This window comes from Eupeodes corollae, chromosome 2 (genome assembly GCF_945859685.1).
Source record: "Eupeodes corollae chromosome 2, idEupCoro1.1, whole genome shotgun sequence".
NCBI lineage: Eukaryota > Metazoa > Arthropoda > Insecta > Diptera > Syrphidae > Eupeodes > Eupeodes corollae.
In genome coordinates, this window is record NC_079148.1 from 125,015,043 (window position 1) to 125,027,989 (window position 12,947).

Below are 12,947 nucleotides of genomic sequence, written 5' to 3' on the forward strand. Positions count from 1 at the left end.
CTTTTCCTGTTACATATAGCACGTAGTAGTCAGAAGTTCTCAATCCTTGAACCAGTAATTTCACAATCCAGGGCTCTTGGATGAGAACGACATATTCTCCAATTTTTGTCAGGCGGAGAAGAAGGGAGGCCGAAACCGTTTCAGAGTGTTGGAGATTGACCTGTAGTATTTGCAGCATTTTGGCTACAAATAGGCAGATCAACCTCCACCACTGTTCAATCCAGCTCATCCAGATCAGACAAAGAGGAACCTAATAGTTGATCTTCATCCTCACTGGGAAAAGCTTTGTCGTTTGACTCATCGGTCTCCATTGGGGATAAACTTTTGACATTTTCAGAAGAAGACTGTGCTGCGACAGAAGAGGGCCCGCCACATTCTCATCCACATCCAAGGATGGGAAGGTGATAGCAGCACTGGGACCCCCTACGTCTTGCGACACAGCCGTCGAAGGGGGTTGTGAAGGCTTGCATAAAGCGTCTATCTCATCTTTTTTATAAACGCGGAGCGTGACTGACTAGAAACCGTATCTTATCATGCCCTAATCTCGCGCCAGAGATGCCACAGAGTCTTTATTGATTACGATAATCGCACTTCGATAAAGACCCTTTGGCTCCTCCAGTTTCGCAACCGCCACGTCGTGACAAGGGAGGTTCGGGTTGCTGATCCTGATAATTTCACTAATGTCATCTGGACAAGAGGGTTCTTTCGGGATCCATGCGTGAGCTCACGGCCTGCAAGGCATATCTTCCTTTGCACCGACCTCGAGTTTTGCGCCTTGCCGGACTTCGCCCAGCATGCCGACAGCAAGCGTGTAGAGAACGGTGCTTGGTTGAACCTCAATTCAGAAACATACATTTTCCATTGATATGAATAGCTCAAAATTGTATTCACATATAAAAGAATAATTCTGCATAAAGCTCTCAGTTTATTTGGTAATAAGGTCCAATTTCCTCAGCAATTGAAGGCATACGAATAACGAATAACGACAACGTCTTTGATTTGCAAATAATTTTTAAAAACCACCGAGCAAATTAAAGAGTATAGTGACGTCAAAACATAACTTTTTATAGTAAATCCAAGTTATAGGTTATTTGAAAGCAAATTTACTTGTCAAATTGTTTTTTTAACTTTCCATATGAAAATATTGTAATCAGTCTAATTTATCAAATCGAAAATGTTGATAATTTTTCGACGTTTTAAGGTCCCTAGAAGCTAAACAAAATGTATAGAGAGATACTTTTTTAGTCGTCCATATCTCAAAAACCAGTAGAGATATCGACTTCAAACAAATATCTCACGAACCAAAAACGCCCGCCAAAGACTTGAATTAAATTTTTAATTTTATATTGAACCGTGATACCAATCTTGTATATTTTTGGAAAAACAGACATTCAACGATTTTTGTACAGGTAAAAAAAAAATTAAAAAAAATATTTGTGATCTTGTTCAGTTTTTTTTTTATAAAAAATAAAAAACCAAAAAAAAACATTTCCAAAAGTTGGTAAAAATTTAATTTCGACTCAAATATCTTTTGAGAAAAATCGAACAGTTCTTTACAAAAAATAAAAACCTAAACAAAATTAGTAGAAGTTCGTAAAAATTGATTTTCGACGCAAATTTCTATTGATGAGTTTAGATATTAGCTTCAAATTAATTTTATTTACAAAAAAATATTGTTTTCAACATTCGATACAATTTTTAGAAGGAATTGACTTCAAATTAATTTCGTTCGTCCATTTTGTATTACTAATTATAAGAAATAAAAACTTTTAAGAAATACTACTAAAATTGGTAAAAATTAGTTTTCGAGTAAAAATAGATTTTGAATTTAAACAATTTTACTATACATATATGCAAAATATTGCTGGTAATTTTTAAATCTTTTAGAATAATTCAACTGACAACTTTTTTAGCAAAACTCGAAAACCTACAAACTTTAAAGCAAGACAAATTGACAGATGGAATGGGATGTTACCAGAATAAATAACTTTTTATAAACATTGTTCTTTTTTTTCAAAAATAAACTTAGAATGCACGTTGAACAGGGACATATCAAAACAAGAAACAGAAATATTAAAGTATTCCAAAAATCATCATCCTTTTATCAAGAGTCCTTGCACCTTTTTTTCTTTCTTTTATTTTGAAGCTGTCCCATATTTTTATTCTATTAAGGTATTATGAGACTGAAAGTAAAATGGGCATGTGAAATCATTTTTTAGGTATAACATATATTATAATCAAATGGATGTACGAATGACGATTGATCTATGACGCACGTAGTTCACGTTTGACAAAAATCATTTCTCAATGAAACACAATAATATGACGACGACCTATACTAAAATGTTAATGTTGCTAATAGGCTTTCTTGTTAACCACGTGACATGAAAAAAATCTTATATTTTATGGACTTTATTGCGTGCTCTGCGATATTTGGTCACGCATTTTAGATGGAATGTTTTATATACTCAAATCGTAAAGGATTTGATTTTGTGGGTAGGTTATTGAATCTAGATATTCAATTCTAAAATAAATGAGTTTAAAAAAAGAAAATTTTGGGAATTTCATATAAAATCAACAAAATACGATTTCGAATTAAGAAGTTTGCTATACTATCATCAAAATTTTCTTTTGAAAACATTGCTCATATACTACTGACTAAGTTGTTGTCATATCCACCCACAAAATGTTATTATTTTAAATATTTCGTCGGTATGGCTTAGGCGTATACGCATTTTTATTTGGATACATAATATACATTTTTTAAAAACATTTCCTATATTTGTGGCATAGCACAAGTTTCATGTGAAAATGGCCCGTTAAAATATGAATAAGTTTAAAATTATTTCAAGATTTTAAAGATTACATAATCCCCAAAACTACACTAGAAAATATCGCACATGGTAGGGAATTCAATTTGATTAAGTTTATGTTATATTCTTGGCTTTTTGGTTTATAAATTTTAATGTAAATTTTAATTTTTTTTCAAGGTCAATGAGCTAGTTATAAATTTTCCAATTAGGCGTTTTATTTTGAATAGCCTACTTTTTGGGTAGTTGTCACTATTGAAAAATAAAAGCCATTATCAAAAATGGACATTTTTATTATTCTCTATACGAATGCTGAAAGGTTTTAGCAATAGAATAAAGCACTTTTGTGTCACCTCAAGCAATAAGGTGATATAATGGGTGGTATGCGTAATGCTTTGTCTCAGTCTCATGAGATTGAGCTCTAAGAATGAGCTCGAGATTGTGAGATAGAGCATTTGCAATGAGACAAAGCTCAATTTGGTTAAGCTTTGTCTCATCTCACTATCTCAGCTCAAAATGTCTTCTTCAAGTGAAAGTTGTTTGTGATAACTCTTCAAAAAAAAAACGATGACACAAATATTTTTTTGTGAATTTTATTAAAAGAAAAACAGTTCTTTTGACAAAAAGTCAAACTCCTGACCTAAAAATAAAGAAAAAAATGCTTTAATAGTCAAATCGTAGTTTGAAAAAAAATTTGGCAAAAATATTGAAATAAATCAAATTTCAAAAAAATTACAAATATCAAAATAAGAATAAAAGAAAAATGTGATCGCAATAAAACGGGAAATAGAAAAATAAAACTTAAGTCATGGTAAAAGGATTTATTTGATTTATTCAATAGTGGGTCTGAAAATCCGAATCCGGTGCTAAATAGGTTCGAAGGTAAGATACAATTGTTTTTTATAATAATTGTTTGATTTTTCATTATGAATATTTTACAATTTTTTCACCAACTTCGATGATGATCCTGGATACCGAACTTTGGTCGATTCCGAAATCTTCTGCAATTCCACTTTGAAAACGAGGATCAGCAACGAATCGTAGGAAAACCATCATTCTGGTTTTATTGGATAAACAACCACCCCGAAAAGTATCACTACTATGAACAAAATAATCTGTTAAGACCTCAATTTGAGTTTGGGTAAACCTATAAAGAATTTTATATTTTCCTGTTGACTCAACAGGAGCAAAAATATTCATGTACTCAGCCATTGTTATTCCTGAGACAACTAATTTCCAGTCTCAACATTTTATGTGCTTTGGCTGAGATGAGATCGATCTCATTTTTGTGAGATTTGTCTCAAAACAATTTTGCATTCGAAAGCTAGCAAAAGCTCAAAATAATGAGATTTGATACTGAGACAATGCATTTCGGATACCACCCTAACTCAAATCAGTCGATCACCAAAAACATTGAGTCGAGTCTTCGGTGATTGGGTCATTGACAAGCGGATTCCATTAGATTTTTTAATCAGTAAAATGTTCATATTTGAGAACCGAATAATGATTTTTAAAAATCTCTCCAATTTAAACTTATCACTATTTGGTAGAGGTCAAAAATGGAAGTGTTTCTGAGCAATTATTAATGACTTTCTATAGCTGGAGTTCTAAAATATTAATGTGGACCACTTTGACGGAGGTTAGGTTAGGTTAGAGTAGTTGTCCGTGATGGAGTAGGACAAACTTAGGCCAGTTTAATGATCCATTGCAATACAACATGAATATTAAGCCTTTCTTCTAAACTCAATGATACCAGTTTTAGTCTCTTTACGAAAAGTCACAGAGGCTGATTCTAAAATGATGTAGATCGTTTAGATCGTTACAGAAGAATGCTCCTAGGTAATTCCTGCGTTTTTGAACTATTTCCTCCTCTTCCTGCAAAAGTCATTTGAGAATACGCTTAGCCACGTGGCGTGCTTTCCTATTAGACAGTTCCCAGTTATGACACCTATTATCGAGCTTATAAGCGATCTGCTTAGAGATAGCAATCACCTTGATCGCTGTAAATCTAGTGCAGGCCAGATGTTTTTTGTGACCTGACACCTGGTGTTTGCTATCTTCATAGCGTCCTGCATTAGCAATAGAATGGTTTGTAGTATACCGTTTTTCGCGAGTTCATTTGCTTTACAATTTCCTGGAATGTCTCTATGGACCGGCATACAGCAAAAGGTGAATAATAAACTGTTTTCCCATCTCCATTAGAGATGATCGAGTTGCAGACTGTTATAGAGTTTGTAGAGACAGAGTCCAGGGATTTGATAGCCGCCTGACTATCTAAGAAGATACTAATATCAGATGTTAATTTCACGTTTTCTTTAAGCCAGGACAAGACTTCTTCTATCGCCAAAAGTTCCACCTGGAACACGCTACAATGATTGGGAAAGCGGAATGAGATAATTAATTTTAGTCGTTCAGAGCACACACCTCCACCAACTCCTTCTTTGTTTTTGATCCATCTGTATAAAAGTGGACTCAGTCGTCTACCAGGAATGCCCTATCTTCCGAGAAAGATCTGGAAAGCGTAGAAATCTGGAAGTTTCTGTCGAATTGCAGTTGGGGGATAGTTTAGTCTGTGTGCTTTGTAATGATTCTAAATACCTAAGAATTACAAAGTGGCCAATGTTGTTGTTAATCCACTGTGACGAAACTTTGAGACGAAATGCAGAACTTGCAGCTATTTGTTTACTAAATATATCAAGAGATGTAAGGCAGAATAGGGTGTCTAGTGCCGCAGATGGGATCGTGCGAAGCGATCCCCTTTTACATAGACAAGCAGAACGTTGGACTTTATTTATTTTGTCACGGTTAATAGATTTTTCTAAAGCAGTCCACTATGCTGCCACACCGTACATTAAAATCGATCTGATTACAGATGTGTATTGCCAATGGGTGGTTCTGGGTCTATTTATTGCCAATAGATTTTTTGCAAGAAAGAGAGGTAAGGTAGCTTTTATTACTCTTTCTTGTGCATTCGAATTTTGTCTAAAATAACACACAGGTACTTATCCTAGCCTGAAAAATGTATTTGGATTCATTTAATATAGGGAAGGTTAACAAATGGAATTTTGTATTTCCTCGAAAACAAAACTAATTTGGTTTTGTGTGAGTTCACACCCAGTTCACATCGATCAGCCCAAAGTATTAGTCTGTTTAAGGCATTTTATGAGAGTTCAATTAAGGTGTTTCAACAAGACGGAGCTATGTTATTATTTTTCGAAGACTTAATTTCAAATGGTGACCGAAGACTTGTGATTTAACACCTTAGACTTTTTTGGAACCACTTGATAGATAAGACTTATGCCCAATGTTTTCAATTGTCGAAGTTGTTACTGAGGAGATACAGCCACATATAAACGAATTGGTCATTTAAAATTTAATAAAAGTGCTATAGAGCTGCAAAAGTTGCCGTGGGGGCTATTTGCCCATTGTTACTAACATAATTTTTCCTCACAGAGAAATGAACCGCCACCCATTGATTGCTCTCAAAACATACTCCTTGTTTTTTACTATCAAAATATGAAACCTCTTATTGGAAAACCTTGTTATAAAAACCATTTTAGGAATTCTCATGAAAAGATTTTTTTCTAAATGAAGCTTATTATTTTCACTTTCCCTTTTTTTCATTTGCTGTTGTTTTGGTTATTTAATACAAAATGGTTTTATTTTTAGCCCATTTTAACTAAATAAATGCGCATTTTGTATTATAAGGATTTTGTTTAAAACTTCAACATTCACAATTTTGCCTTTTCCTCTCTAAATAAATAAATTCATTCAATCACCGAAGTTCTTAGCGCAGTTCCCATAAATTCTAATAATTATACTCAAAGTAATTAAATTCTGTCACAAAAGATTACGACTATGCACACTTTTACTATTCATAAAACCGTGTAAAATATGAGGTTAAATACGAGTATCTCTGTCTAATTGACACGTAGAATTTGTGTCATGCCAACTTATTTTCATTCCATAATTTGTTTTCAATTTAACAACGACAAAATAAATAAATACCAATTAAATGTCATTTAACAACAACTTAAAAAAAAAATGCTTATTTTACTTATCTTATCTTCCATAGATAACTATAAAGCTACATATTCACACCAAATACAAACAAAAAAATCAATGTCAAAGCTCCTGTTAATCAACAGCTCAGCAATAGGTTTAGACTCAAGACCGTTTTTCCAGGTAATTACTTACACTTTTAAGACATTTAATTCCCCTGATGAATGCAATAAAAACACACTCGATTTATTTTCAGATGGTTAATACTCTTTATGAATCGAAAATCGAACGTGGTCATCGAAAGTTCATTTCAATTTCAGCCACAAGCCCATAATTTCAGATCAATAAGATCAAGAAGTCTATAATTACATAATTTATTGCTTACGTCCCATCGCCCCTCCTTTTTTCTATCGTTTAACTCTGCTCAAACTATAAGGTTCAACAACTTTTACTCGATTTGTTTGGGCTCTGTCTTAGATATTGCTGAAGTTGTTCACTTTTAAATGATTTTTATTACGCGATCAAGCCAAGTTCTGTAATGACTTTAGATGGCAGGAAATGGATAGAAATGTGCCACTAGTGCAGTGAGTCATTGAAAGTTGTTATTGTGAGGTTCCTAGAGTAAGGCATAAGCAAAGCAAGTAACCAAGTATACTCATATAGACTTTTGGACAGGTTTTTCGTGGTGCACCTAAAAATAATGTGCCAAAAACGTGACAATTATTATGACGAAGAAGCTTGGTCGATATAGTGGCTTGGCGGTGATAGGCGCCCGCTGTGGTGTGAGGTAGAAGGTCTGTGTTGCCATAACTTAAACGACTTCGTGAATAATAAATCTTGAATTCGACAAGGAGTTAAGTTAGGTACCTACCTTTTAATGTCGTTTTTTGATATGGTATTTTTATTTTTTGGTGGACAATAAACACGCATGTATCGCACATTTTTAAGGCTCATCGTGTATTGTGCGTTATTTTGATTGCGAAAGTTGACAGATGGTATAAAAGCCAAAATTTGAATTGCAGATGGCACATTCTTCCGGTAACTTCCTTCCAGTCTTTTACAATGGCTCCTCATGTAAGATATTGAGTCCTAAATATTTGTATTGTTTTCAAAACTGTTTTCAATTTTTTTTAGTTTACCATTTTACTTGGTATATTAACTTTTATCCAGTCAACATTTGGAGGCTTACTTCACGGAGTGTCATATTCTGCAGTCTCAAGTCCTTCAGCCAATTACAACTACGGCCGAATAGCTTCGTACTCATCTCCATCAATTATCGCCACTCCATCAGTAGCTGCGACTTATTCCTCATCACGCTACACAGCTTATACGCTTGTTCCGTTGACAGCTTCCGTTGCAGCTCCTGTTGCAGTTAGCAGACAACCCGTTGGAGGGCTGTTTCGAGGAGCATATGTTGCTCCCTCGCTTTTAAAACACTCTGGTTTTTCGAATTCCTTGTTCAGACAGGGCGTGTCTGCTTATGCTGCTGTTCCGATTGCTGGCTATAGAGCTCACTTTGGAGGTCAACCTTCATTAAGAAACTTTGGTACATCCTTGACGTCCTTGAGGAACATTCATGATGATACTGTGAGTGTTCAAGGGTTGTATCCACCACCTACAGGATGGGAAAACTATGCTGATTCCAACATACTCAATGACCAAAGAAATTATGGAACTTTTGATAATGAAAACCCGATATCAATATGGTAACTCAACTAAATTGTCAAGTTGACATTCAGTTGTAACGCTTGGGAAATCTTTGTAACGTTGAATTATTCATTAAGTTATTATAAATTTCCTACGGAATATTTTAAATGGTCAAAGATTTATACAAGTTTAAGTCGTGTTTTTGTAAACCAAACGAAAGTAAAAGTACAAATTCAAAGCTATTCTCGTGTATATTGACGGTGACTAAAAATAAATAATTATCAAGGTAAATCAGCGACCCAAACCCATTATCATCACATCAAATCAAATCACATGATTTTGGTTACAGAAAAAAAATAAATCTGAATGTGAATCATTTTCAAGTTCATTTGTATAAATTAGATTATAAGATTTTATTCTAAAAAAAAATAAAACTAAACTGTTATTTTATTTTGAAGATGTATTTTGTGTAGGTATTAATTAGGTATAAAACTAGTTAAGAAGTATTCGGTATTTTTGTTGTTGGTTAATTCGATTTGTATCATTAATTTTAATGTAAGACCGGCGGATTTAAACAAAATGGGGTCATGATCTATTTAATGCTCTCGAATTACCGGTTGATCTGATTCTGTTAGATTAAAATAAAATTCAATTAAATTGAAAGTGTTGAGTTAATTTTTGTTTTAATTTGTTTTCTTCTGACAATTTATAAACCAAATTAAAAAATACAGTACAAGAATTGTTTAAAGACAAATTTATTTGCAAAGAATTTCTTACTTCAAACGCAAAAAGACCATAACATAAATAAATCGAGCTCGAGTTTTAAATTGAAGATCAAATGAAAATAACATTTCTTTTATAATTGACATTTTTATGATACAATTAATATTTACTACATATTTGTGCATAAAAATTGTTTGTTTTTGATGTAATCGGAAGGTACATAAAGAAAAGGTATATGTGTGTAAAAATCAAATCATATTATCCTACAGTTTTGAAACTATTCGTTTTTTTAATAAATGAGTACCTAAGTACTGAAAAAACATTTGCAGAAACTTTTTCTTATGCAAAAATAAAACCAATCGTTAATTCGAATAGTCGAAAAAAGTGGGTCCCACGATTTTGTCCGTCTGTCTGTCTCTCCTTGACCCTAAAGCCCAAACTATTAGGTAGATTGAGTTCACATTTGGAAATTAAGATTTTGAGATAACTCGTGTTAGACATTTAAACTTCCTATAGGGAGTTATTGTAATCGGTCCGATTTGACTTTTCTCGACGTTTCAATGTCCCGAGAGTCGAAATGAAGGATTTTTAGATAAATGTCTGTGCGTGCGTGTTCGGGAAGTTTTTTTCGTCGTCCATAGCTCAAGAAGTAGTAGAGACATCGAGTTCAAATATATTTGGTTATACAGACAATAATGCAGAAAGATGCAGAAAGGAATTTCAAAACATTGAGTTCGTGGGACTAGAGACTTACAACTATCAACCATCCCTGTGTGCAAGTAATGTTGTCAGAGATGGAACGGACCTACAGTTTATATGCGGGATTCCGAACCTCTAATTTAAGAAAGCACTTTTCATGACAAGAATTACTCTTGTAAGATTTGTCAATTCCTCGCAAGAGGCAGTACCCGTGAAACAAAAGTTAGGTGGCACAGGCACTAATTGAATCCAATACCCCTAGCATGACAGTTCAACGCACTTTTTTTTAAATTCATTTTTATCAATGCAATCTTAAACCTATCTTAAAGCTAGACAAAAATTCATAAAACTTGCCTAATTAACCATAACTTACAACTAACTCTAAGTTAAAGTATAGAACTTAATACTAATGCCTTTCGGCCCTAAGATTTATTTCACTTCAATTGAATTTTATTTATTTTTGTATTTATTAGAAAATTTGAAAAAAACCTTATATCAATATCCTTAGTCATTTTTACTTAAAAACTACTTAAAATAAAACTTAAAACTAACTTAAACTACCTCTAAACTACTTAAAACTAGAACAACCACAGCAGCAAATCTAACTATCTAATATTTTTTGTTTTTCATATTATGTTGTAATTTTTTGTTTTCTTATTCCATGTTTTTTTTAATTATATTTTTAATTTTGTTTATATTTTGTTTGTATTTTAGCCCACCATGCCTATTCTATTTAAAACTAAACCCTAAAACTATAAAACAAGTATGTAAGCCGGCCAAGGCTTAAAACCCCATCAATACTACTCACTACCAAGTGCTGATTCAAGCAATCAAAAACTGGTTCTCCTGCTTCACCCTATCAGTTCGGTCCCGTTCGGACACAGCCCTATTGAACAGGAGTCGCTTATCCCCGGTTCGTCGCCTGACGTGGTAGATTAGCGGAACTGCCAATTTATACTCTATCAGACCGCATTTGTCTAAAAAGAGGAATGCCTCTGGTGGAATGAAGCTGCTCAAGCGTGTACTCTCTAAATACTCGTCGTTCGGATAGAATGCCAAGAAAATTAAGTTGTTGGTTGAAGACAGACCTCTTGCAATGTGACCTCGCACGAGTTTTATCACGAAATTGTCAATTCTGTTGATTCGAGCCCCTTTCTATAGGACTCTATAGGACCCGAAACATCTCCATCTGGGAAGGGGCAATGTTGAACCACACAGGACAACCATGCACGATCATCGGCCGTATGAGGGCCATGTAGCAAATTATCTTCACTCTGCGGTCAAGCTGACTGCTAAAAAACAGCCGTTTCGTCAGAGCGAAGGCTCCTCTGGCCCTGGTCAGAGCAGCATTTATATGTCTGTCGAAATATAAATACTGATCTAACCGGATACCGTGGTACTTCACTACACTTTTGCTCGCTAAAGGCTGCCCGTGAAGATCAACGATGACCATCTTGCGCCAATTCTCGCACGTATCCCTAGAGGCTCTAGCCAACCGAGTCCGTTTCCAGTCGTCACAATATCGCTGAATCTTGTCGAAATCAAGCTGCAAGAGAATTCTTATAACCCCAACCGCAATTGCCTTTGTAAGACTACCTCTCAGATCGCTAATGTAAATGCTGAAGAGAATCGGCGAATTCACCGCTCCCTGTTGAAGACCATTTTTAATTAAGAATGTTGTGGTAGAAGTTACATTGCAACTTTTGACAACAAACTTTCTACGGTTAAGCGTATCATAAAGTATATACAACAATGGCTTGCTTATGCCAAGTCTGCTCAGTTTTATGTAAAGACTCTTTAACTATAGCGTGTCAAAGGCTTTTTCCAAATCAACCGAAACAGCGCCTCTGCATTGTTGTTTTGATGTATTCCATTGGATATCAGAAACGAGTTTAGACGCAGCATGAATTGTGTCAGGACCCGCCTTGAACCCGAACTGTTTATCCGGAATTATTTTGTTGTTCGCAACCCACTTAGTCAGAGCCCTATTAATGATTTTTTTGAAAACTTTGCTGATGCTCGGAAGAAGACTTATCGAACGAAGATTTGACGGGTTGGAGTTGTCCTTTCCCTTTTTTCGGGAGAGGATGAACCACAGCGGTCTTCCTATGCACTGGATAATATGCATTATTCATAACAAGGGACTTGGTCCCGTTTGCTCGTCGATTATGGCATTTGCCAAGGAATCGTCATCGAACCGTATGAAACCGCGGTTCTCAAATCTACAGTCCAACGCACTAACCATCACACTACGGGTGTCGGGTACTATACTAAACATAGCAATTTTAAAAAAAGATGAAAATTTTGGCTATCCCAATATCTAACGCACCCATAGTGCTAGAGACTTGAATTGACTTTTAAATTCTATATTGTAACGTGATACCAAACTAGTATATTTTTGGAAAAAAATCCAATTAACGGTTTATTATAAATCAAAAAAAAAAAAAAAAACTGAACACAAATAAATATTTTACGAACAAAAATAATTTTTCCTCCAAAATTATTTTGTGCAACGAAGAATAACGTTTTTGCCATCAGGTAAAATTTTGACCCGAATCTACAGTTTCTTTTTCAAAAAATAAAATCCTAAAAAAAATACTAAAAGTTGGTTGATTTTCGTCTCAAATATCTTTTCAAAAACTTGAGATATTGGATTTAAATTAATTTTATTTTATAAAATATATTGTTTTCAACATTCTGTACAATATTGAGAAAATCCGAATTGGCAGTCTTTTTTTTAACAGAAAATTAAAACCTTAATAAAAAACATTAATACATAAAAGTTGGTAAAAATTGATTTTTGACTCAAATATCTGTTCAAAAGATAAAAATATTTCCTTCAAACTTATTTAATCTCACAGAAGATATTGTTTTCGACATTCAGAACTTTTTTTTTTAATCCAAAAAATCCGTTTTTTCATAAATAATAGTACGCAAATTTGGTGAAAATTGATGTTCGGTTCTCGATATATCTTGAACAATAGAAGATGTTGACTTCAAATTAATTTCGTTGATCCAATTTGTATTTGTTTATATAAGAAATACAAATTTTTAAGAAATGCTACT

General features: G+C 33.9%; 1 protein-coding gene across 1 annotated transcript; it reads left to right on the top strand.

The window, feature by feature from the left end:
• Nucleotides 1-7,225: 7,225 nt before the first annotated feature.
• On the top strand, nt 7,226-9,124 carry LOC129947187 (uncharacterized). Its single transcript, XM_056057640.1, has 3 exons — nt 7,226-7,433; nt 7,488-7,886; nt 7,947-9,124. The coding sequence occupies exons 2-3, from the start codon at nt 7,875-7,877 to the stop codon at nt 8,520-8,522; spliced, it is 588 nt and encodes a 195-aa protein (XP_055913615.1). The 5' UTR covers nt 7,226-7,433; nt 7,488-7,874; the 3' UTR covers nt 8,523-9,124.
• Nucleotides 9,125-12,947: the final 3,823 nt, after the last annotated feature.